The sequence below is a fragment of the Rhinolophus ferrumequinum genome, chromosome 10, assembly GCF_004115265.2.
Source record: "Rhinolophus ferrumequinum isolate MPI-CBG mRhiFer1 chromosome 10, mRhiFer1_v1.p, whole genome shotgun sequence".
Classification (NCBI taxonomy): domain Eukaryota; kingdom Metazoa; phylum Chordata; class Mammalia; order Chiroptera; family Rhinolophidae; genus Rhinolophus; species Rhinolophus ferrumequinum.
The window spans coordinates 91,589,117-91,616,112 of NC_046293.1; the positions used below are offsets into that span (position 1 = coordinate 91,589,117).

At 44.6% G+C, this 26,996-nt stretch overlaps 1 protein-coding gene across 1 annotated transcript; it reads left to right on the top strand.

Moving 5' to 3' along the window:
- The first annotated feature begins 1,299 nt into the window (after nucleotides 1-1,299).
- On the top strand, nucleotides 1,300-23,355 carry LOC117029314 (tubulin alpha-8 chain). Its single transcript, XM_033118500.1, has 5 exons — nucleotides 1,300-1,490; nucleotides 13,245-13,467; nucleotides 14,934-15,082; nucleotides 16,544-17,224; nucleotides 19,950-23,355. Exons 1-5 carry the CDS (start codon nucleotides 1,488-1,490, stop codon nucleotides 20,241-20,243), a joined length of 1,350 nt encoding a protein of 449 aa, XP_032974391.1. The 5' UTR covers nucleotides 1,300-1,487; the 3' UTR covers nucleotides 20,244-23,355.
- The last annotated feature ends 3,641 nt before the right edge of the window (nucleotides 23,356-26,996 follow it).

The window sequence follows — 26,996 nt, forward strand, 5'->3', positions numbered from 1 at the left end:
ACGGTTTGTATCAATGGGTAAAGCATTGTGTTTGGTACTCTCTCAGATACAAAGATGATTAAAATGTGTTGTCTCTTGTTCTAGAAGATCATAATGTAAATAGAAAAATATACAAATGAGTGGTCAGCAGAACAAATTGCTACAAAAATAAATTTAAAATGTTTTCTCTCCTTCTCTACTGGCCAGAGATAAGCACGTCTCCGGAATGGCAGGGAGGGTAAGCCTGTACCTGTGCTTGGGGACTTGGAGAGTCCCCATGTTTGGTCAGACCAGCTCTGTGTGGCAGTATTTCGCAGAAAAGCCATGAATTTGCCGGGAGTGACTTGGTGAGTGGGGGTCAGGTGCTTGAGGAAAGTGGGAGAGAAGACAGAAGCTGAGTCACGGGTTTCAGCCGCATTGGCCCTGGTGGGGATTTTGCAGTGAGGCCAAGCACTGATGATCACCAGCCCCCCGCAAACTGGGGTGGGGAGAGGGAAAGTGGAGTAGATCTAATACAGTGGCCAGAATCTCAAGTGTGAAGAGAGGGGCTCTTAACCAGGCTGGACCCAGGCCCACCCACCTCTCTCCAACTAGAGGGAGAGCAGGGGAAACCCCTTGCCCTTCAGCGTCATTTGTGGCCACCAGAGGAGGTCCTATTACTGGGCAAAGAGGCCGCTGGAACCCTGATATCATTCTGTGCTCTCTGAGTGTAACAACAGCAGGAAGAGGGAGTGATGATAAATGGATCAAGAAAGATACTTGAAAACAATGGTGGAGGGGAGATGTGCACCGATAGCGCAGTAGAAACCGGAACAGCTAAAGTATTGAGCACCTGCTGTGTACTGGGAGCTTTATGTATATTATCGCATTTAATTCTCCAGCGATCAGGTAGGTCTTGATGCAGGTAGAAGCAGGTTTCCAGAGCAGAGGCCATCAACTTGCTCAAGTCACCGCTGCGCAGCAGCAGCCGCAGCAGCAGCGCTGAACCTGCACCTCACCAGGGAGCCGGCCCTGCACCCGCCGGACCACTCCTGCGCTCGCCTGGGTAGAGAGAGAGCAGCTGCAGGCAACTAACCCCAGCTAAGTGCGTTTCCTGCCTGGGGAGCGATGAACATTTTGTCTAACAGCATTTGCACATTTCTTTCCCAAGGAGCTGGAATAATAATGGCCTATCTTACAGAGTGGAGGAGTGCGTTTTGGTAATAGGAAGGCGACCCCACCCAGCCGCCGGGAACCCAACTGCGCAGTTCCCACGCGCACGCAACAGGGGTGCCCAGGCCGGGAGATCTGAGCGCTGGGAGGGGCGGGGGGCGGGGGGAAGCAACTGTGACATGCCGGGTCCCTCCCCTCCCCGGGCACTGTGATGCCGCGGGGCAGCTGCTGGCCCAGCATGTCTGTCCCCGGGCCCCTCCCGCCCAGTGTGTCACAACAGCGGAGGCGGCTGTATCTGGAGCAGTTGGGGTGGGCAGGCCCAGCTCCGAGGCGAGCGGGCGAAGAGAGCAGTCGCGATGGTGAGCCTGCCAGGGCCTTGGGGCCGGGCCCCGGCAGGGGTCGGGGAGGGGGCGGGCGCCTTGCGGAGCCGCGTCTCCGTGGGGGCTAACGGATCCATCGCTTTAGATCTCCAGAGCTGGAAGTCTCTTGGGGGTGTCAGTTCAGGGTCGGGGTGTGTGTGTGGGGGTCGGCCCCCCCGGGCGGAGGACACCTGGTGCCAGTACATTTTATTATAGAGGGAAAGTGCAGAGCCGGGGCAGGTTGCCCTCCAAAGGTACCTAGTGGAGATCTGGGCACGCGAGTAAGGGGACGAAGGACATGGGAAGCCCAGTGCAGGAGAGGGGAGATTCTGAGGGATCCCCAGACGGACAGCTCAGGGACCAGAATGGGGGAGTGGGGACAGTCCAGCGATTCCAGGTGGGTGGGCCTGGCCTGCGGCTGGGGGGGTGGGCTCATTCAGGTCCCTAACCCCAACCACATGTGTCGGTGTCCCCGAATGTGACAGGGGACTTAGGGAGTCACAGTGCCCCAGACTGGAGGTAGTAGTCTCTCCGTCCCCGGCCACTGGCTTGGGTTTGGGGCCCTTACAACTTGAGCACTCAGCTTCCCAGACACCTGGCACCCGCGCCAAGTCCCAGTTTTTCCAGCGGTCAAAGTCAGGACTTTGGCATACCGAAGTCTCCCTGCGGCAGCCAGGGGACCTCGGACTTCTCGTTTGTTTCGTTTCCTACCCCGACTTAGGGGGCCAGGCGATGGCCCCTTTGCCCCACCGCGGCATCTGTCTCCTTTTGCAGACATGGATCTTAATTGCTGGGGAGGAGGCCTCTCCACACTAGTTCCACCCCCTAGAATCTCTCCCTTCATCCTCTGCATCCAGGGGTGGGTAACAGCCGCCTCCAATCCACTTCTGTGACCACCTGGGAACCCAGGTCTCCTGGTCCAGAGCCCTGGTATTTCAGCAGTAGGGAGGTGGGCTGGAAAGTTTGGGTGGGGGAAGGGGACAGACTAAGTATGTGTCACAGGCCAAGGTCAGGTTCTCTGGGTGTCAGTGACCACACAGGTCAGGGGAGAACCTCCCCTCCTCCCCTAGCCCCTGCTCATTGTGGAAAGTGCCCAGGGCCTCTGTCTGGCTCCAGCTCTGTTGTTTCTAACTCCAGGTCTGTCCAGCAAAGTCCCTCTTCCTGAGCTTGTTCCCAGACACACCTGGGAGCTTTAAAAACTCGGAGGCTATTCGGGAGAGTGGCCAGAGGAATCCACTTCTACCTGAGGCCCTTGGGTGGGACTATACAAGGAGCCCAGAGCCAGGAGTTCAGGATTTTGGCTCCTGGCTCTGCAGCTAGCTGTGTGACTTCAAGAAGGTCACTTAACTTCTCTGTGCTGTTTTTTTGTCACCTACAAAATGAAGAGGAGTTATGGTTCAAACTTGCATGTAGTTTATGGTTCAAAATCCATCTAGCTTTACTTTTAAACTTTTTATTAAAGAGAATTTCAAACATATACAGAAGGACAGAGAATGGTATAATGACCCTGTATATGCCTCATTCAGTTCCCACAAGTAATCTACTTAGGATGAGTCTTGCTTTGTTTATTTTCCTTTCCTCTCGCCCATTATTTTGAAGCAAATCCTAGGCAGCATACTCAAGATTGCATATTTAATATTTATAATATCTAGCATTAACTAGTGCTTTATAATTTTCAAAGTGCTTTCTCTTACATGTTTTATTAGGTTGGTGCAAACGTAATTGTGGTTTTTGCAATTATTTTTTACCTTTTAAACCACAATTATGTTTGCACCAACCTAATAATTTTCACCTGAATGTCGTAGTGGCTCTCAGAGTGGACCCTCAAGGAGGCTTACTGGGAGCCAAGGATCATAATTTAGCCCTCTGAGCAAACGTTGGTGTGTATTCAGTAGGCAAGTTCCTGAAAATACCTGGTCAATCAAAAATTTAAACAGTAAAACCTTATTTTAAATGTGCTACAGAATTTAGATGTTTAACTGAAAATCTATGGCTGATTATTATGAAAAGAGAATATCTTTTATTTATCGTGAAACCGAATTTTTTATAACAGGTTCTATTTAGAAAACTTAATTGCATCGGCAACATTGTCTTAATAGGATAACATTTTTTTATTAGTTTCAGGTGTACAAAACAATGTAATAGTTAGACATTTACACCCCTCACAAAGTGATAACCCCCCCAATCTACTACCCTTCTGAAATCGTATACAGCTGTTACAATTCCATTGACTCTATTCCCCATGCTGTACGCCACATCCCATGACTATGGATATATTAAATTATAGTTGACATTCAATATTATTCAGCTTCAGCTTCAGGTGTACACTGCAGTGGTCAGGCATCTACACTGTCCATGAAGTGGTCTCACTAATAAGACAAGTGCCCATCTGACACCCTACAAAATTTTTATAACATTATTGATTATATCCCCCAAACTGTCTTTCGTATCCCCGTGGCAATATTGTGGCTACCACTTTGTGCTTTCTAATTCCCTCACCCTAACCCCCTCCCACCTAGCAGTCATCAGTTTTTTCTCTATATCTCTGAGATTATTTGTGTTTTGTTTGCTCATTTATTCTGTTCTTTAGATTTCACATATAAGTGAGATCATATGGTATTTGTCTTTCTCTCTTTGGCTTATTTCAGTTAGCATAATGTTCTCTAGGTCCATCCATATCATTGCAAATGGTAAGATTTCAATATCCAAAATTTATAAAAAACTCATTCAACTCAACACCAAAAAAAACAAACAACCCAATTAAAAAATGGGCAGAAGGCCTGAATTTTTCCCAAGAGGACATACAGATGGCCCACAGACATATGAAAAGATGCTCAACATCACTAATCATCAGGGAAATGCAAATTAGAACCACAAGGAGATACCACCTCACCCCTGTCAGAATGGCTATCATCAATAAATCAACAAACAACAAGTGCTGTTGAGGATGTGGAGAAAAGGGATTCCTTGTTCACTGTTGGTGGGATTGCAGATTGGTGCAGCCACTATGGAAATCAGGATGGAGGTATCTCAAAAAACTGGAAATGGAACTACGTTATGACCCAGCAACCCCACTCTTAGGTATCTATCCAGAGAAATCCAAAATGCTAATTCGAAAAAATATATGCACCCCTATGTTTATTGCAGCACTATTCACAACAGCCAAGACATGGAAACAACCGAAATGCCCATTGGTAGACGACTGGATTAAGAAACTGTGGTTCATTTATACAATGGAGTATTACTCTGCCATAGGATAACATTTTTTTATTGACCATTTCCCACTCATAGAACCTCTATTTAAAAGTCCCTGACTCATTCCTGAAAGGCTGGAATGGCACATCTATAAACATAGACCAAAAGAATCCCACCGTTACAGAAAGAACTTTACTTTCTGTAATAGGTTAAGTTTTGGGCAGCCATCCCCCATGCTCCCCTTCCCTAGTGGAGGTTTGGGTGCAGAGGCTGCCTCTGTATTAAGGAGCGTTAGAGCCAGCATTTTTATAGGTTCCGGGTAAGAAATTTACAACTAACCCTATCACTGACCATTCCCATCTGTCCCCAGTGTCCCTCTAGAAGCAGTTGTCCTGGGAACGGCGAATCTGACCTCTTTTTGGGAGGTGGTATGGAGAATCCTGGCAGGGGATCCAAGCCAAGCCTGAGTCTATAATTCCAGGGTTTAGAGAAAGTGTCTGTGGTTAAGGGCAGGTGAGGGTTTATAGCCTCCTTAAGTGCATTCCTTCTGGATTGGGGAGCACCTGCTTCATGTGAGTGAGGAGCACCGACTGCATGTGAGGAGCACCGGCTGTGTGTGAGTGGAGATGGGCATCAAATGGCAACAAAGAGCCTGTCTCATGAAAAACTGGGCAGTTAGAGGGCAGAGTGTTCTGGGGGCAAAATGGACACTGCTTCTATGTCTGTGGTGCTCCAAACTGCCCCTGTGTGGGCAGGCATAGCTGAGCTCTTCAGGGTCTATATTCATATTCTGACCTCAGAGCATTGCTTGGGGCCCCCAGGGGGCTGCACAGCACTGCTGCATCCTTCTTTGTCTTCATTAAGTGCAGTTTCCCACAGAGGTCACTGGGTCCGCGCCTCTGGGCAGCAGAGAGGCCCTGAGGAGCAGAGCTCCCACAGGCCATGGCTGGGGCAAAGGCGCTAGGTGAAGGAGGAGGTGAGTTTTCATAGGAAGCTCCCAGGCCCAAGTCAGGCCCATGCAGAGCTAAAGGGTTAATGCTGCTGGTGAGAGTCCTTTCTGAGGGTTCCTGAGGGCCTTGAAAGGAAGATGAAAAGTTAAAAATAGTTTTCGAGGAGGAAATAGCTGGTGAATACGGGCCAATGATAGGGGTGAGTAGGTGGCTGTGGCACTCCTGGGGGGAGGAAGTGGACCAACTGCTCCTTTTCCCTTTGGCCACCAGGGCTCTGACGGAGCTATGAGCAGCTGTGACATTGCCCCTGTCAGAGTCTTCCTGCGAGGGTTTCTCCCAGATAGTGAGCTGTGAGAGAGGAGGGAAAACACGTGGGCACTGTGCCCATCGGTCTGAAACTCCTTAAGCGTTGTCTCCTCACTTGCGCCCCCTGTCGGCTAAGGCTCAAGGGCCCTTTGACACCACAGGGTCCTCTGCTGGCAGTCCACTTCCCCAGCACCCCTGCCGTCCCTAAGGCGGGTCTTCTGCCGTAGGCCGGCAGCGCCTGGGACCCAGGCCCTCTCCTGAGCTGCTTTCTTACCGCTGTGGACTCTGGTGGACCCTCTGTTCTTGTTTTTACTTTGTCGTCTCTTCTTTGTTTTGAGTAGTTCCAAGTATGCTCTGATGGGAGGATTTTGAGCAGAGATAATTCAATCTTTCATGAGTCACATTTGTTCTTCCTTTAATTATCCCTCTGTAACCCTGTTGGATCTACGTTTTACTTGCCATGTCTGACTTAGATCCTAAAACATGGGTGATTTATTATCCCAACCTGACAACTAGAAACAATTCGGTGTAATAATATGCTTACTGAAAGCCACTGCGTGACAGTTGACTGTGCAGGTGGTCGGGGGTATAAGGACTGGTCTCAGGTTTTCACATGGCATACACTGCTGTCCTACCTCAGTTTCTTTCCTAAGCAATATCTCGGTTTTATTGTTTTTGGGTACTTTTAAATGATTATTAAAGCTACAAAGCCTCCTTCTACAGAACTTGGATTAGCTGATTTTATTCCTCTGAGGGGAAAGCAAAAGAAAATGACTAATATTAAAATAGAAATAATATAAGATTGATATAAGGAAAGCTTTCTTATGTCAGAATAATAAAAGGGCTGTAAAGTTGTAAAATTGCTTTTCTTGATGTTCTACAAAACATGGGCTCCTCTGCCCGTGGTGGACGGCCGTAGGTGGCACATGCCTCATCTGCTCTGTCCTCATGGGCCTATGCCTCAGAGAAACTGAATACTTTGTAGGACCTGCCCTAAATTTTCCTGTCTTTTGTTCACACTGCTCCTAAATCCAACTAAAATGGTCACATTGGCATGTCTAAATTCCTCAAGGTCTCTGCATATATTCTTCCTCTAAGAAACTGATCCAGAAGTTGTTTTTCCTCCTTTGAATTCTTATTACCTCTTAGGCACTGGCCACTGTTTTCGCTAAATCAACTGCAAGCCTCCTTAGGGCAGGGTTTTCATTCTAATCACCTGTACATTTATTGAGCACCTGCTACATTCAAGCACTGTGCTCGATGCTGGGGATTCAGGGAGTAAATAAGGGTTCCTTGATCTCATAGAACATACTCCCTCTACTAGGGAAGTCAGAAAATTGAACAAGCATATATAAAATAGTGTGACAAATGCAGTGATAGGGAAGAGAGGGCTTGTGGGAACACCCAGTAGGAGACCCATGTGGTTTTTCAGACTTCTTGTAGGAAATGACTTTTAATGAGAGAACTGAAGGATGAAAAAGAATTAGCCCAGTTCCTGTCCATGCCTTCTTGCACATAATAGCACGATAGATATCTGTTGTAGGAATGACAGAGAAGGTACCTTCCGTGGTTATCCCAGCACTGGGCCTGTGTGAGAGGTGTCATGGTTTTCTGGAGGAAAGAAACTCCTTCTCTATTCGGTCCTTCCACCTCCCTCATCTTCAGCCCTTGATTGCTGGGCAGAGATGCTCCAGAAGCACACAGGGAACCTTCACCTCCAGGGTCTCAGCAGCACAGAACTGGTCTGAGCTCTACAAGCCTGAATTCAAAATAGAACTGAGAGAGAGAGAAATCGTGTGGAAGAGAAGCATGAGCTCTGACTGGCCGGAGAGGGGAATCTGCACTGTGAACAAATGTATGGCTTAGCGGGTCAGCTTCCTCTCTGCACACTCACCCACCTGGAGAAACAGATTCCTGTTTCTGTCAGGGAAGGAAGATGCGTTTCAGAGAGGCTGTGACTTCCAGCCATTTTCAGTTTCTCTCTGTACTGGAGCCTTTTCCTGTTTGAGGTTCTGCCATGCAAGCTCAGCCTTACTATACACTATGAGGCTTGCACTGATGTGGCTGTGGGCACAGCCCAGGACCCTGGAAGTTCACAGTGTGGGTGAGGCAGGATGTTGTGTGCTACAAAGGGAAGAACTTGGGCCAAAGCCAGAACACCTGGATTCCAGTCTAGGCTCTTTGAAATGCCAGTCTAGGCTGTGAAATTTTAACTCTGTCCCTTTACCTTTCTTTGCCTCAGCTTCCTCATGTGTAAAATGATGTGGACGGAGCCATACTCGGTGAGCTGGAGGCCAGTCCAGCTCAGGTATCCTGGCCATTCTGAACTAACACGTCCCTGGTTATGGCAGACGGACGACCTCCCTTGGGCATGCAGGCTGGTCTCCCAAGGCCACCAGCACTGGGTCTGCTCTGTGCTCATCTCTGTAGCACTTCCAGGCAGGAGAATGGGGATGTTGATGAGGCAGAGTGACTAGCGAGTGTGAGCCCAGTGCCTGAGCAGCTGGACTGCTCCTTATTCCCTGCTGGGAGCAGGTGCAACAGGGAGTGTTGGAACGCTGAACGGGTGTGGGCTCGTGTGACTTTTCACGTCACTGGAGATTTCTTCGTGTAACTTTAAAATTCTTGTTTGCCCTGACAAATTTGGCTCTTAGTAAGTATTAGTTGAATAAATGACTAAGTGAAATGGGACAGGAAGAGACTGGGCCCTTACAGGATAAGGTAATTATGGCGAGTAGCGTCCTTATTCCTGCTCTTCCTCTATTTCCTTTCTTGAATTTTTTTCTTTTTAGTATGAAAATTTTCAAAACCTCGAAAAAATATAGTAGTATAATATCACCCATATATCTAGCATCTAGATTTAATTATAATAACATTTCTGCCATATTTACTTTACCTGCTGTGTTTATTGAAGTATTTTAAAGTAAAATACAGACATCATGACATTTTACCCCAAATACTTCAAAAATTACTCTAAAAAATAAGGACATTGTCATGCAGGGTGTCAGGCGGGGTCTCAGCTCCCGCTCCCCACATAAGAAAGCAGGACATGGTGAGGCCAAAAAGGAACACCCACGGAGCCATAGGTAGGGGAGTCATACCACTATATTCTCCCTGGTGGCTGGGTTGGAGACACAGGAAGCAGGAGCCACAGTATCTGCAACCTGCCGTCTGTTTTTCTGCAATCCGCAATCTGTATTCCACTGCTTGCTAGCTCAGCCACCATCTTCTTGCTAGCCCCCATTTTTTGCTAGTGTAGCCACAGCAGTTACATTAGTGGCCCAGGGCTCACTGGTTACAGCTGACGGCCAACTAGCCACAGCTGATGGCCATTTGATCACAGTTGATGGCGATTTACTGTCTGAGCCAGCACCTTTCTACGTGAGGCCGAGAGCCTGGAAACTGCACTCCTGGCTCTGTCCCCACAGACATTTTCATACTTAACTCCACTTTCATTATCATGCTTAACATAATTAACCAATTTCTCTCTTTGTGTCACAAATATTTTGATTTGTTCATACCAGAATTCAGTCAAAGTTCACATACTACATGTGAATGTTATGCTTCATAAGTTTCTTTTGATATCACCTTTATTTTTCATAAATTAAAAAGATTCTATCACTTGTCCTGTAGAATGTTCCACCTACTGGATTTATTTTATTGTTTCCTAATGATGTCACTTAACATTGGTCCTTGTGTTTTCTATAAGGTGGAAGCTAAATCTTAAGGGTTTAATAGATTAAGGGCTGAGTGTTTTTGGCAAGGTTTGCTCGTGGGTGGTGTTGTGTGTGTCATATTGTATTACATCAGGAGTTCCTTAATGCCTGCTTTTCTCACTATTAGTAGTATTAAGATTGATCCCACTGTTGGGCTGGTGACCATTGTAATTACTTTTCTTCCTCATGTCCTGCAAGTAACAGTGATTCTTTGGTGCTATAGGGATATCCAGCTCCCCATCATCCTTTCACTTAATGGTGTTGGCATCCTTGTTGAAATCAATTATGTAATTAGAAACTGTAATATGGCAATATTTCTTAATACCGTGTTTCCCTGAAAATAAGACCTAGCCAGACAATCAGCTCTAACGTGTCTTTTGGAGCAAAAATTAATATAAGACCTGGTCTTATTTTACTATAATATAAGACCGGGCATAATATAATATAATATAATATATAATATAATATAATATAATATAATATAATATAATATAATATAATATATACCGGGTCTTATATTAATTTTTGCTCCAAAAGACGCATTACAGCTGATTGTCCGGCTAGGTCTTATTTTCGGGGAAACATTCCTTCTACATTGATTCGCTAATACTCTTCTGTTAAAAAAAAGCTTTTCCTCATCAACAAGGCTGTTTGGATGGGAACAAATAAGTTTTACTTCTGGGGGGAGTTTCCTTTCTTTCACAACACTAAGAATGTTGGATTTTTATATATACATCCTGTTTCAATCAAGTACCATTAATCCTCTGATGCTCAGTGTGTCTCATCTTTGACAGCGGGAGCCTTTTCAAGTTGGTTTCTGAGATATTCTGACATCACCCCATTTGTGTTACTGTCTGTGCTCTCAGGGCTCACAGTGTCTGTTCCTTGCCCCAGCCCTGGGTCAAGTTAGTTGGATGGTGTTGAGAGACCTTCACTTTCTCTTGATTGGTGTGGCCACTTTTGGCTTTTGGAAGCACCTATGAACCTATCAATTATTTCCAAGTCTATCTTATCCTTCCAATGACTCTTGTGAATTAGTTCTACAGGGAAAATAGCTCTTCCTAAGGTGTGTGTGTGTGTGTGTGTGTGTGTGTGTGTGTGTGTGTGAAAAAGAGAGAGAGAGAGAGAGAGAGAGAGAGAGAGAGAGAGAGAGAGAGAGAGAGATTTTGTCAGTGACGACTGGCACTTCTATTAGTGTGAGATTAAGAGGCCAATTAAAAGAGGCTAAAAACATTGATATTAACATGTTGGTTGTTTTCAGGTCTCCATGATCCTTTATTCTTCTTCCTTTGACCTTTCATCTTTGTGAAACACCGCTGCACCCTTGCCAAAAAGGCCCGTAATGTTTCATAAGACAGGGCTGACTGGAGACTAAGCAGCTCCACAGATAGGCCTGGAGGATGGTTGAGGTGCGGGTGGTGGTGACGGTGGCAAGCCTCAGAAGGTGGAGGGTCAGGGCCACAGAGGACGTGATCACCCAGAAGGATGAGATGTAGGGTGAGCCTTCTTTTAGGCCTTTCCAATGTCCCCTCAAATTTAGTTCCTTCCTTAGAAACCACAGCTGTGTGCTGGATGTGAAATTGCAGTCTGGGTGGTTCCTGGGTGTGGAACACTGCTGTTCTTAGGCCTAAGTAAAATAGACCTCAGAATAAAGGTGAGTGGAAGGGGACCTGAGGTCTCTAACTTTCTATGTGTGCCTCTTCCAGGTGGAGAATAAAGTTACAAGGTAGCATAATGAAATTGATAACGGTAAAGACGACAACAATAATCATGGCTAACTCTTTCTTTTCAGACGAGCTGAGGTTAAGTAACTCAGCCAACATCACACAGCACAGCAAATCAGTTGAGAAGGCAAGATCCAAACCCGGGGGAGTGGGCAACTTTGTGAGAGAAGCCTTTCCCTGGCCACCAGGGTCATGGAGATACAGCTGGATTGTATTCCCAGCTTGGATGTGTTATCTACTGGCTGTTGTGAACACCTGTACTCTCTATCCTCCCCAAAGACAAAAGCACAGAGACAGATGTAGAGTTGGTGCTCATTTGTAAAACCAAGTAGGGGATTAAGGGGTCATGACACCTCTGACCCTTTGAGATGTCACTCAGGCATCTTCCCTGCTCCCATGCCCGGAGAACTTCCAAGCTCCTAGAAGCCCCATATTTTGACATTTACTCAGTGTATCTCCATGCCCAGCCACATGCTCTGGAGGCTCTGCACCTGCTGGAGTTATCCAAAGCTGGAAAATGCCAGGTTGGGTCATGGATAAAGAATGGAAACCCACAGACCAGGCACATGCTTCCCTGTTGGGCTCTGGAGGGTGTCCCAGGCACAGAACCACCTTGTACCAGCCACTGCTTCCCCACAGGTGTGGTGTGGTAGGGGGATGAGGCCCTCCTCCCAGCAAAACCCCATGGTTGGTTTTTATTCATACACACACAGACACACAGACACAGACACAGACACACACACACACACACACACACACACACACACACACATGCTCATACTCTCAATCAAACATGCAAACCCTACTCCTCGTCCTAATCTGTCAGTACTAGGGCCAGTCGGTAACTGTGGCTTCATACCAGAGTAACACAATGTCATCTTTACGAGGTGTGACAATTAAGTTCGCAAACTCATCCTAGAAAAAGTGCTACACACCTCATTGCTGAATATCACTACGGTCCCCTTCACCCCTTGGGAAGCTATGCACCGATGCTAGTGCCTAGTTCACCCTTCAAAGTAATTTTGGAACTCTTTCTGGAATGGCCATCAAAGCTGTCATCGTATTATCCTTGATGTCATCACAATGTCTTCCTTTCAATATTTCCTTTATCTTCCGGTAAAGAAAGAAGTCATTGGGGGGCAGATCAGGTGAGTAGGGAGGGTGTTCCAAAACAGTTATTTGTTTACTGGCTAAAAACTCCCTCATAGACAGTGCCGTGGGAGCTGGTGCATTGTTGTGATGCACGAGCCATGAATTATTGGTGAATGTTGAGGTCGTCTTTTTCATGCAGCCTTTTCAGCACTTCCAAATGGTCAACTTAGTTAACTGTTTGTCCAGTTGGTACAAATTTATAATGAATAATCCCTCTGATATCAAAAAAGTTAGCAACATTGTTGCAACAAGTTCACGAACTTAATTGTCAAACCTTGTGCGCGTGTGTGCATGTGTGCGTGCGTGTGTGTGTGTGTGTGTGTGTGTGTGTGATTCTGCTGTTATCACTGGTATTTCCTTTGACCACCTTCATCAGTACAGGAGTCTCATGGTCTAGAATTAGTCCCTTGTTTCATTTGTGCAGCTCCCCCCTTTTTCCTTTCCTTAGTATGAAGGATTAACCTTGCAAAGCAAACTTTAGAGCAAACCACAAAACAGTGGGTCTTCTTCAGAGCTGAGTCTTGGTCCGGATGCAGCGGTGCTCAGATGCTTGAGACTTCACACCCTGGTTCTGGGATGGCATGGCTAGAGGGATGGACATTCTGTGAGCTGAATGTCAGGAGAGACAAGTTTTCACATGTGGGAGATATAGGAAAAAGACATGGCCATGTGTCAGGACTCTCTGACTGTGATTCTGCACTCTCCACACAGAGGGAATGTATATCAATCCACGTGGGTCAAGCAGGCGTTCAGATTGGCAATGCCTGCTGGGAGCTCTTTTGCCTGGAGCATGGCATCCAGGCGGATGGCACCTTTGGTGCCCAGGCCAGCAAGACCAACGACGACGACTCATTTACCACCTTTTTCAGTGAGACTGGCAATGGGAAGCACGTGCCCCGGGCTGTCATGGTCGACTTGGAGCCTACTGTAGTAGGTGAGTATGGGCTAGGCCATCCCCACAGAAAACAACCTGAGGCTGAGGGGCTCTGTCTGTGATTCTAAGGAAGCAGAGTCTCTAACTGGAAGGTGCGGTGGCTCAGCTAGAGCCCTTCCACCCCCCCATGACTCTGTCAGCTCCTTGAATTCTCCAGTCTTGAGGAGCCTCACAGTGGGACCCGGGATCTCTGTTCTCCCATCATAGCACTACACTGTGCAAAACAAAATGCTGTCTACTTAAACCCCTCAAACCTACAGACCAAAATTGTCAAGGTTGTTTAGTAAATACGAAGGATAAAAAAATACAAATAATTGTAGAAATGATAAGAAGCCCCCAAATAGTCAATTTCTCAAAAAGTATATGTTTCTGATTCTATAATAATTGCAGTCTGTTCTCACAGGTCTGGCACATAAAATGGAGTAACAGCAGGCATATTCTCTTACAGCCATAGGTTGCTGTAGTCCTAGAATGAACCTCATTTGGATCTTAGAAAACAGGAATTCTGACTCGTGTCAGGAAAGAATTCTCTCTGCTCCACCTCTCCCCCTGAGCACTCCCCCTCCAGGTCCCTGGGTCTGACCCTCGGGTCAGTCCTCAACTCCACATCAGGATGTCCTCAGCTTCAAGGCTGGCTCAACAAGCAAGGGATGGATACATGTCACAGAGACGTCTGGGCAAATATCTGTAATGCCCGAACACTAATTCCTAGGTGCAGTAGACTCTAGGTACTCAGCCTGTATTTACGAAAGTGCAGATTCTGCTCCCAGGCCACCGTGCAAATGGGTGCTTTCCCTGGAGGAGTAGGAGATCCCTGAAGGGAAGAGGGGATGTAGTTGGGGCCTGGTGCATCCGGTCTGCCATGTGTCTTCTTTGTGTGGATCCTGGGAGGTGAGCAGAGCCCCCTTGACAGCCTCTCTAGGGCTCCTGCTCTTCTAGAACCTGGAGCATAGCTTTGATTCAAGGTAATTCTGAAATATCTCTAATGCCTGACATGTATTATTACCACCTTAAGGTGGACATTAGGAGAATGACAATTCTGAGGAGAGCTCAGGAAATAGGTAGGTCACCCTGAATCTTTCTCTGTGTCCCCAGAACATTTTAATGCCGATGAAATCAGGTTAAATTTTGGGGTAACTTTGCAGCATGAAAGAAACAATAAAAGGGAAGCCTTGCGGGATCCAGGGGAAAGAAGGAGTGTTTGGTGAACTTGGTTGAGCTTTTTAAAGTTCCAGCCAGGAGAGCAGCTGTCTTCTCGTTGCCTACTTGAGTCATAGGCTTCTGGTTCTTTTCATTTCTATGTTTCCTTGGAATTCTCTCAGCCTTTTGCAGATTTGTTACAAGGTTGTCTGGCTTCACCTCAGTGGAGTTTTACAGGTAGGAGAAGTGGAGACCCAGAAGGGTGTTATATAGTATTTTAATGGAAAAGAAGGCAGTAAGACGCAATGGTCCCCCTCTTTTGGTAGATGAGGTTCGGGCAGGAACCTACCGCCAGCTCTTCCATCCAGAGCAGCTGATTACAGGAAAGGAGGACGCAGCTAACAACTATGCCCGGGGCCACTACACAGTGGGCAAGGAGAGCATTGACCTGGTGCTGGACCGCGTAAGGAAGCTGGTAAGTGTTAACAAGGGCAGGGGATTGGTGAGTCAGGCTAAAGTGCACAGGCTTGGACTCATACTTCTCTGAGCAGGATGGGTAGAGGCACGTGATCCCTGGCTACAGGACAGAGCTTCTAAGCTTTGGGAATTTCTGCTTATGTTCTGTAAGAAGCATTCACAGGGATGGTGGCCTTCCCTCCACTTGGACATCAGGAACTACCTTATAGGCTGGTGCCCTGTTAATTCTTATTGATACTCCATGGTAGTGTCTGGGGCAAATTCCACACATAAGGAAGGCTAAGCTCTTTGCTTTTTGGAAGCATAGATTAACAAAGCATTGAATTTGGAAGAAAAGAGGAAGTGGTTGTTGATACATTTCAGCACTTACAAATGCCATTACAAATGTCAGTTAAATACATTCCTTAATTTAATCTCCTTAATAATCATATGAATGAAGCAGGTCACTTCCCTGTGCTTTACAGATGAAGATATTGAGGGCCAGGATGGTTCAATAACTTAGCCCAGGTCACACAGCCAGAAAGTGGCAGAATTAGGATTTGAGCCAGGTTGGTTTGACTAGAAAGCTCTAGTTTGGAGTGATCACTCTCTACTCAAGCTCCCATTTCCTTATCTGTACAATGGAAAAGGTGGGACTTGATCAGGGATTCTTTACTTGGGAGCTAAGGATCCCCAATTTTTTCGTATGATCAACCTTTCTGTTTAGAGGAGGGGTCATAGGGGTCGTCAGTCTCAAAGCCATCTGATCCCAAAAAGTTTGGAACCACTGGATCACACCCATATGAAAGCTCTGTGACTCTATGAATTCTCTTCATTCTAATAGAAGCTAACATTGAGTGCACATTGCATGTCAAGTCCTTGCTCAGCATATTATGCCGTCTCATTTAATTATCACAACAATCTTAAGAGATGAGTATTTTTTATGGTACCACTATAACCAAGAAGCAACAGAAGTCTGGAGAGTTTCAATAACTTGCTCAAATTTTTAGGACTGGGAAATGGAAAGTTGATATTAAAACTCAGATTCTGGGACTCCACTTATATTTCTGATATTGGTACCCTGAGCCACCTTCCAAGGTTGGGATGAGATGTGTAGGTCAGCAGTTTCCAGAAAATCCAATGAGAAAGGCAGGGGAAGTGGGTGAGGAGTTGGGGCTCTCAAAGGCATAGTCATTCACCACTGCGGTTCTGAAACTCGTTTCGGGTTCAGCCGGCACTGGACTGGCACTTGCGTGTACCTAGAGGCACGTACACGTACAGTTTGCCACCTCTAATTTCGCCAGTCTTCCCACGGTCAACCCAACTCCTTTGGTATTTCCTTTCTCCTTCAAGGCTGTTGTGATTTCTTCCACATGAGAATGTGCGGGGGCCTGAGAGAAAGGTTGCCTGCTTTTGTCCACATGAGGGTATTCTGGGAAAGCTGTCTTCATGGTTTCTTCTCATGTCCTGCTCTCCCCAGACAGATGCCTGCGCTGGCTTGCAGGGCTTTCTGATCTTCCACAGTTTCGGGGGGGGCACGGGCTCTGGCTTCACGTCTCTGCTGATGGAACGCCTCTCCCTGGATTATGGCAAGAAGTCCAAGCTGGAGTTTGCCATCTACCCAGCCCCCCAGGTGTCCACTGCAGTGGTCGAGCCCTACAACTCCATCCTGACGACGCACACCACGCTGGAACATTCCGACTGTGCTTTTATGGTGGATAATGAAGCCATCTATGACATCTGCCGCAGGAACCTAGACATCGAGCGCCCCACCTACACCAATCTCAACCGCCTCATCAGCCAGATCGTCTCCTCCATCACCGCCTCTCTCCGCTTTGATGGGGCCCTCAATGTGGACCTCACCGAGTTCCAGACCAACCTGGTGCCCTACCCCCGCATCCACTTCCCGCTGGTCACCTACGCACCCATCATTTCTGCTGAGAAGGCCTATCATGAACAACTCTCCGTGGCTGAAATAACCAGCTCCTGCTTTGAGCCCCACAGCCAGATGGTGAAGTGTGACCCGAGGCATGGCAAGTACATGGCCTGCTGCATGCTCTACCGCGGGGATGTGGTGCCCAAGGATGTGAACGTCGCCATCGCTGCTATCAAGACCAAGCGGACAATCCAGTTTGTGGACTGGTGTCCCACAGGCTTCAAGGTGAGACTGAGGATTGAGGGAGGATGAGAGGACTAGAGAGGTGGAGGTCGATTACAAGGATGGGGAAGGTGTGTCAACGCCAGGTTCTCGGGCTATGATATGGGCGCTTCAGGCTTTGGGGATGATAGGGGAAGAGGGGCCTAAGCCAAGTGCCACATTAATGTCATTCATTCATTCATTCATTCACTCATTCATTTATTTTGGGTAAGGAGGGATTTCATTTTAAAAGATTATTGACAGAAAGGGCGGTCACTATTGCAATAGGAGAAGGCTCCTACACCTCCAACCTAAGATCCGCAAGCATCTCAAAAGTCGGGCAGGAAAGGTCATTTGTTTTATAAGGAGGAGTGAGCATGCTAGAAAGAACCTGTGTGGTGGGTGGGATGAACAGGATGACTGGGTGGAGGTGGCTGTGACTTGTCAATAGATCAGAAAATGAAGTTCACCAAATTATTCAAGTTGCTAGAGAGGTGTAATTCCCTCCTTTTAGCAAAAGATGTGTTCTTCTCCCAATTTATTGTGAAAAATTCAATATTCACCCTGTGAGTCTTAATCAATTTACAGTAAGGCTAACACATTTTATGGCTACATATAATTGTGAATCACTTATATTGTGAAGCCCTGACATTTTCCATTAACCAGGAGTAAGCAGAAACGGAGGCAGCCTGTTGTGGATCAGGTGTCTGCAGTCTGGAAAGTGCCAGACGAAGGGTTTGTGGGGAGACACAGAATACCCAGGGAAGAGCCCTGAGTCTCAGGGCTGACTGAATGCTGAATGAAGTGAGCGTCTGAGTTGCGCTGGCAAGGCATGCAGCTGGCTCTGTGCTTGGTCATTTTGTCCTGTGGTCCATTGTCTTTATTTAATCAGATTACACCACCAAAATAACTACTACCATTTACATTAATTAGTACCCCCAGTCATGCTTTTAATAATTCAGAGGTTACTGAGCACCAGATGTGGTTATGTTAGTTGCTGGAGACAGAGATGAGCACACCTCAGCTTTTCCCTGGTGGGAATTATACAGAAACAAGGCACTGTATGCCAGCATTTCGGCTGACCTATTTGCCCTTGAAGCTGTGACCTAGCTGATCTGCCGAGCAAAAGAGAGTAGCATTCTTCCTCACTGCTCCACTCCTAGCTACATATATAATCTTTTTTCCTAGATTGTGCCTATTTTTATGTGGCAGTTCTGGTCTTGCAAAAACAGTCAAGATCTTCCAAAAAATGCAGTTCTTTTTTCCTTTCAAATGAGAAACAATCAACAAAACATGCTAATAAGAAAATGAATAGGAAAATAAAAGAAAAAAAATAAGATGTGAGGGTAGGGGGGAAATTAACAAAATGGAGATGTACTCTCATTCTCTCTCCTCCATTTTAAGCTGAAGCTCTGGGATTGTCCAGAAAGATAAGGTGGTAGCAGCGATGTGAGCTGCTTTTCAGAAAAGCACATACTGTTGAACGTCCTCCTGTTTTATCCTTCCCCAAAGGTGTTTGTCTCCACCTAACTTAGGCCAGGGGATATTATTGTCCAAAACAGGAGAGTTGGCTCTAGGCAGGCAGTTTTCGCTGGTCAGGGCCAGATCGGGCCAAATCTGTCCTGTGGTAGAGTTCATTTTCATTGCCTGTCCCCTTCTCGTTTTTGGTCCTTCACCCCTGTCTTGGCATCACCTTTATCACCAAGATACCACTTTTGTCTAAGGAACGATAGGCCCTTGGGAATCCACGTAATGGGTTGACCTCCTAGCTCTACAGCCTGTTGCCATGCCTACCTCCACCTCTTAAGAGGATGTGCATCTAAAGCTATGAATTTAAGGTGTTGGCAAGTCAGGCGTGGTTGCCTGGGTAGGATAGGTATTTTTTGGACCATGCATCTCACTGTCCCAATAGTATTACCACGTTGTCATCTTAGACTTCTTCCAGTTTTTTACAGTTCCTGGGGTTGGCTTTGGTTTAGGTAATGTGTGTGGGGAAAAGGAAGATTTCTAGTATAGTAGCCCCGCTGTCAGATTGGGCTGTATTAGCTTGGTGGACCCTGCCGTGCTACCAGAACTGGGAAGTCGGCTCGTCCAGGCAAGAATTTTAACTGAGTTTCTTTGATGGGAGTTCTCACTTTTCTTTCCAAGAAGTCCCTCTCCAGAGACATAGGATCTGGTTAACACTAACACCATAGCCAGGGCCTTTGGATTCTTTTAATTTATTGCTCTGGAATATCTCCATGACCTTTTAAACAGCTCTTCACCCTTGGCAGAGAAACTTCCCTAAATTTATTGACAGCACAGCTAAGAGGAACTTCAGATGACCATTTGGGAAATAATAAACTTTATAATAACTTCAAGGCTAGAAATTAATCTGACTCTCAAAGGGACCCTATTTCCCTTTTGAAGAAAAACATGTATTGTACACATTGCCTTACTAATCTCACTCCTTGTCCTTATTTGTCTACTTGAATCTCCCCTTTAACGTTTCTATTACTAGCCCTGTTCTCCTCGTCCTCTTCTCCAGTCTTTGGATGCCCTTGAATTTGCCTGCACCACAATCCCACTCGCTTTGATTTTCTCGTCAGCACTCCCTTCTCTCTACCTGCCAGCTTCCCAACCTCCCGATCCCCTCTTTTCACCTCCAGCCTTGCATCCTGCTCCCACGCCTACAGCTGTGTCTTGCTCCCACACCATGTAACAAAGATGACCCATCTGGAGTTGCTCCTCCTCTTTCTCTGTTCCCCAGGTGGGCATCAACTACCAGCCCCCCACTGTGGTGCCAGGAGGGGACCTGGCCAAAGTCCAGCGGGCTGTGTGCATGCTGAGCAACACCACGGCCATCGCAGAGGCCTGGGCACGTCTGGACCACAAGTTTGACCTCATGTATGCCAAGCGGGCCTTTGTGCATTGGTATGTTGGCGAGGGAATGGAAGAAGGAGAATTTTCTGAGGCCAGGGAGGACCTGGCTGCCCTGGAGAAGGATTATGAAGAAGTGGGGACTGATTCGTTTGAAGAAGAAAATGAAGGGGAGGAATTTTAAATATACATGCTCCTCCTGGCTGTGTCTTTTTATTTATGCTGCTCCACTCTAAGCACATTCTAAGCACTCTTCCAAGAGTACAGCTACACTCCCGACACCAGTACCTGTGGGTGACTGGGTTGAAAATGGGTGCTGAGCTCTGTCAGATCCTCCCTTAGGTAAAAGCAGCTTTGTGTCACTAAAGAGCATGAGAGTCTCTGTCTTTGGGTTAGGGTGAAGCCAAGTTACATGTGTGAGGAGGCTTAATCAGGATTTTAAATTCTAGATTAGGTCCACCCCAAAACACAGTCTGCTGGCCGCGGAATGGTAAAACACCAGGAAAAGGAAAGATCTGGGTGTTGGGAAGGGAGTGGTACTGTCGTAAGAGCTGGAGAGTTAGTGAGGAATAAGATGGACCCATTTCCTGTCCATAGAAACACACAAAGAAATGAATGAGATAATTTCAGATAGTGTTAAGTGATAAAATAAACCAACAGTGGTGAGAGAAAGTGCTCCGGGGGAATGCTCCTTGCTGTTGGGTTCTCAGAGAAGGACTCATGCGAAGCTAAATGAAGAAAAGAGCCATCACGGGAATTCCAGAGTTGGGATGCTGAACGCAGGGCAAAAACACAGATGTGGGAACAGGCTTGGAGTTTCTGAAGAACAGAAAGGAGGTCAGTGTGCCTGGAGGACAGTGAAAGATGGACGTGAGACCCAAGAGCCAAGCAGGGGTCAGAGCATACTCAGTCTTACAGAGCATGCTAAGGAGTTTGGATTTTTCTGAAGTGAAACACAGAGGCAGTGGAAGGGTCTATGCAGGATCAGCTATACTTCATAGACACGCATACCTTATCTCTAACTCTCCCAACAATCTCAGAATGGATTTTCTCATTTTACAGATGAAGAACCTGAGGGTTAGAGAGTTTGTGTAGAGACAGTAAGAGATGGTGCTCAGACAGCAGGAACCAGTTCTGTTTTCTTGTCTACCCTACACTGTTTCTATTCCTTAGTATTGGGGCCAGGTTCCAACTGCTACCTCAGAAAATGCCGGATGGGGAGAAACAAAAGTCTATGTCATTTACAAAGGAGAGGACAAGTTAATGCATCACTTAAGTTGGCAGCTCTGGTAGGATTTTAGGAGGAAGTCAAGACTGTTCTTATTAAAGTACTGGTAAGATATCCAGGATTGGGCCCAATGCACTAAATGTGCAGCTCATTAATTGTTGACTATTCCTAAATGTTTCTATTTGACATTCTTTGGAAACCCTGAGAAAAATAGAATAAAATGTTCTAAGAAAAGGAAGATTAAGCAACAAGTGATGCTAATCACTTCTAGAGGATTTTCAGAGACCACTGTTTCTTGTTCTTCTGTGAAGGAGATCATGGTGCTAAAACAGGGAAGTCCCGACCTGCTGTCCATTGTGACCTCCCTTGTCTGAGATCATTCCTGCACCATGTTCCATAGGTGTCTACATGGACAAACTGAGCTGTGTTAGAGATTTAGGGTCAGGAGCTGTCAGCCCCATATCAGGATGGGGCATATTCTCTCTTGAAGAAGTGAGATCTACTCTTGGATTTCAGAGAAGCCTCAAAGGACTTCCTGAGAGTATAACTATGACATAATTAGGGAGAGAATAACATACCCCTGAGGTGAGGGGTTAGGGCTGGGGTAAATCATGTATGGTGTGTTCCTTTCCTCCACATTTATGTGAATTAGTTTAAACATGAAAGGCAAAGTCGCAGAAGGGAAGCCTGAGAGGTCTGAGTCGAGGGCGGGGCTGCTGGACAGTTTGAAGAGCAGTATATACAGGCCTGGGATGCATTTTACCCGCTTTCTCCCCTTCCATTTTTCCTCATTTGGTTGAGTCCCTGTCCAGCCAAGGGGTTGGGTACCTCTAGCCCTGCTCAGCTTGTATAGTTCTGTTCATGAAGTTGGAGCATTGAACTTTAGAACTGGAGATAAGGGTCCCTAGAAAGTGGGTGAATAGGGAGTGGGTGATTCTCTACCATTCCCTGAGACAAGGCAGCTTCACGAAACGGTAAGTTTGGCAGATGCTTGGTAAGAGAACTGTGCAACAGCCTCTGGTAGGTTGCTTGTTTAGTTCATTGGGCTTTTAGCCTTGGTTATTCAGTTTCTTGAATTCCTAATGCCAGCTCCTAAGAGCTCCTAAGTAATTTCTACGTATAAAACAGTCATTTTTGTTTTTAATATTTTACCCCAGGAATTAGAAGAGTTCATACTTAACATACTGTCTAGCGAAATCTGCATGGATAGTCACATGTATCCCTCACTCCACTGTTGGTGGTCCTGGGTCCTGAATTCTCAACAAGGGACAGACCTCCAGCCTTTTGACCATAATCAGCTTAGGTTCCAAAAGGAACCTACTGAGGAAGAAGACAGTATGTTTATCTTCTTCAAACTGCAGGTTCTATTAGCAATTTGATTAGAATTTAAGTTTCCTCTGACACAAAGTTGCCTCTAGCCCTATTATTCTGAATTTTTAAGGATCACGGGGTCAACCCCCTGGAATTGCCTTTCCTATTTTCCTATTATTTCTTATGCAATGCAAATCTACTAAAGGGATTGAAAACTTCCCTTTTTGTGTTATGAGTCTAAACTTTCTATATTAAAAAGAGAAAAACCCAGTTCTATAATTACTTTTTTTTTTTTTTTTTTAGGTCTTGTGACAAATTTATAACATTGACCATTTTAGGGATGATGAAAGTGAAAGAATGAGTGGGGCAAAAAGGGAGGCAATCAATACTGATAGTGATTACATTTTGTAGTGCTTAAGGACATCCTTTCTTCTCTTAATCAACAGAATCCCCAAAAGTTAAGGTGAGTCCTCGCTGATCCATATTTTTTCATGAATATGCAGAATGGAACTCCTTATGTGACCTTTCATATATTGTATTTGGGGCTTAGAAACTGAGGTCTAAAATGTAAGGCTGTTTGTTCGGCTCATGGTTAATGAGATAGAACATGGTCTCTCTAGGCAGGTTCCACAATCTTGCACTGGGGGGAAATAAAAATACAGAAAATGATCTTCCTTATAAATGCCAGTGCAAAAATCTATAGCAAAATATCAGCAAACAGAATCCATACCACATTAAAAAATGTAGCACAAGAGGGATTTTTTTAAAAATAATTTTTTTATTTCTTAATTACAGTTGACATACAATATTATATTAGTTTCGGGTGTAGTGATTAGGCATTTATATAACTTACGAAGTGATCACCCCAATAAATCTAGTACCCATTTGAGATCATACATAATTATTACAATATTATTGACTATATTCCTTATGCTGTACTTTACATCCCCATGACTGTTTTGTAACTACCAATTTATTATTATTATTATTATTATTATTATTATTATTAGTTTCAGGTGTACAAAACAATGTAATAGACATTTATACCCCTCACAAAGTGATAAAACCCTCGCCCCAATCTACTACCCCTCTGACATAATATATAGCTGTTACAGTTCCACTGACTCTATTCCTTATGCTGTACTTCACATCCTGTGACTATATCTATCTATAGCTATATCTACAAAATTATAGTTGACATTCATTATTATTCAGCATCAGCTTCAGGTGTACACTGCAGTGGTCAGGCACCTACACCGTCCATGAAGTGGTCTCCCTAATAAGACAAGTGTCCATCAGATAACCTACAAAATCTTTACAACATTATTGATTATATTTGCCAAGCTGTCTTTCATATCCCTGTGGCAATCTTGTGGTTACCAATTGTGCTTTCTAATCCCTTCACCTTCTTCCTCATCCCCAAGAGGGATTTATTCCAGGAATTCAACCATGTTTCAGTATTAGGAATTCCATCAGTGTTAAAGCCAGCATGTTAATGGGGAAACACAAGAGGCATTCTACAAAGGTCAAGAACATAGCAAGGGTGAAGAAGGCCTAGTATCTCCACAGCTATTTAAATTGTACTGTATCTAGTGGAATTAGATAAGAGAAAATAATTAGAAGAGAATAATTGGAAATGAAGAAGTAAAACTATCTCTATGTATTGATGATATAATGGTATACTTGGGAAATCCTATGCAAGAAGACTAAAAATTTCAATAAGGTAGCAGGACATTAAATTAACTTCCAAAAATTAACAGCTTTCATTTTACAAATACAATAACCAGGTAGGATACAGTGGAAGAGAAAGCCTGCATTTACAACAGCAACAAAAAGAGAAATACTTAGAAATAACAACAAGATATATTTATGAGAAAAACTTTAAACTCCAAGACACAAAAGTAGACTTGAGCAAAATTTTTTTTATTAGTTTCAGGTGTACAAAACAATGTAACAGTTACACATGTATCATTTATATCCCTCACAAAGTGATAACCCCACTCCCCCAATCTACTACCCCTCTGACATCGCACAGAGCCATTACATTTCCACTGTCTCTATTCCTAATGCTGTACTCCACTTCTTGTAAATATATATATATATAATATATTTATATATAAATATAAATATTATATATATATATATATATATATACATATATATATATATATAAACTTGTAGTTGACATTCATTATTGTTCAGCTTCACTTTCAGGTGTACAGTGCAGTGATCAGGCATCTACATCATCCCTGAAGTGGTCTCCCTAAGGGGACAAGTGTCCATCGGATACCCTACAAATCTTTACAACATTATTGATTACATTCCCCAAATTGACTTTCATTTCCCCGTGGCCATCGTGTGGTTACCAATTGTGCTTTCTAATCCTCTCACCTTCCCTCTTATCCCCACCCTCCCTCCCATCTAGCAACCCTCAGTTTTTCCTCTATGTCTCTGAGACTGTTTCTGATTAGTTCGTTCATTTATTCTTTTCTTAGATTCCACATATAAGTGAGATCATATGGTACTTGTCTTTGTCTGACTTATTTAACTTAGCATAATGTTCTCTAGGTCTATCCATATTGTTGCAAATGGTTAAGATTTCATTCTTCTTTATGGCTGCGTAATACTCCATTGTATAAATGTACCACGGTTTCTTAATCCAGTCATCTGCGGATGGGCATTTCGGTTGTTTTGTCTTGCCTATTGTGTATAGTGCTGCTATAAACATAAGGGTGCATAAATTTTTTCAAATTATAGTTTTGGATTTCTCCGGATAGATACCTAGGAGTGGAATTGCTGGATCATAAGGTAGTTCCATTTTCAGATTTTTGAGACACCTCCACACTGTTTTTCATAGTGGCTGCACCAATCTGCAACCCCACCAACAGTGCACAAGGGTGCCCTTTTCTCCACATCCTTGCCGGCACTTGTTGTTTGTTGATTTATCGATGATAGCCATGTTGACTGGGGTGAGGTTGTATCTCATTGTGGTTTTATTTGCATTTCTCTAATGATTAGTGAGGTTGAGGATTTTTTTCATACGTCTGTTTGCCATCTGTATGTCCTCTTTAGAAAAATGTCTCTTCATGTCCTCTGCTCATTTTTTAATTGGGTTGTTTGTTTTTTTGGAGTTGAGTTGAGTGAGTTTTTTATAATTTGGGGATATTAACCCCTTATCGGATATATCATTGGCAAATATCTTCTCCCATTCAGTAGGATCACTTTTTGTTTTATTGATGGTTTCCTTTGCTGTTAAAAAACTTTTTAGTTTGATGTAATCCCACATGTTTATTTTTTCTCTTACTTCCCTTGCCTGAGGGAATGTATCAGTAAAAATCTGACTCCAGGTAATGTCTGTAAACTTTCTTCTTATATTTTCTTCTAGGAGTTTTATGGTTTCAGATCTTACATTTAAGTCTTTAATCCACTTTGAATTTATTCTTGTATATGGTGTAAGGAGGTGGTCCAGCTTCATTTTTTTGCATGTGTCTGTCCAGGTTTCCCAGCACCATTTATTGAATAGACTGTCTTTACCCCACCGTAAATTCTTGCTTCCATTGTCGTAGATTAAATGCCGATATAGGCATGGATTTATTTCTGGGCTCTCTATTCTGTTCCATTGATCTATGTGTCTGTTTTTATGCCAGTACCATGCTGTTTTGATTACTGTAGCCTTGTAGTATAATTTGATGTCAGGTATCATTATACCTCCCACTTTTGTTCTTATTTCTCAAGATTGCCGAGGCTATCCGGGGTCTTTTAGGGTTCCATATAAATTTTAGGATTATATGTTCTATTTCTGTGAAAAATGTCCTTGGTAGTTTGATAGGAATTGCGTTGAATCTGTATATTGCCTTAGGCAGTATGGATATTTTAACGATATTAATTGTTCCTATCCATGCACATGGTATATGTTTCCATCTATTTGTATCTTCTTTAATTTCTCTCTTCAGTGTCTTATAATTTTATGAGTACAGATCTTTTACTTCTTTGGTTAAATTTATTCCTAGGTATTTTATAGTCTTTGAAGCAATTGTAAATGGGATTGTTTTCTTAATTTCTCCTTCTGATATTTTATTATTGGTATATACAAATGCAACTGATTTCTGAATATGAATTTTGTATCCTGCTACTTTACTGAATTCATTTATCAATTCTAATAGTCTTTTGGTGGAGTCTTTAGGGTTCTCTCTATATAGTATCATGTCATCTGCATATAATGACAATTTTACTTCCTCCTTACCAATTTGGATGCCTTTTATTTCTTTTTCTTGTCTGATTGCTGTGGCTCGAACTTCCAGCACTATGTTGAATAGAAGTGGAGAAAGTGGACAACCTTGCCTTGTTACTGATCTTAAGGGGAATGGTTTTAGCTTTTCCCCATTGGTATGACGTTAG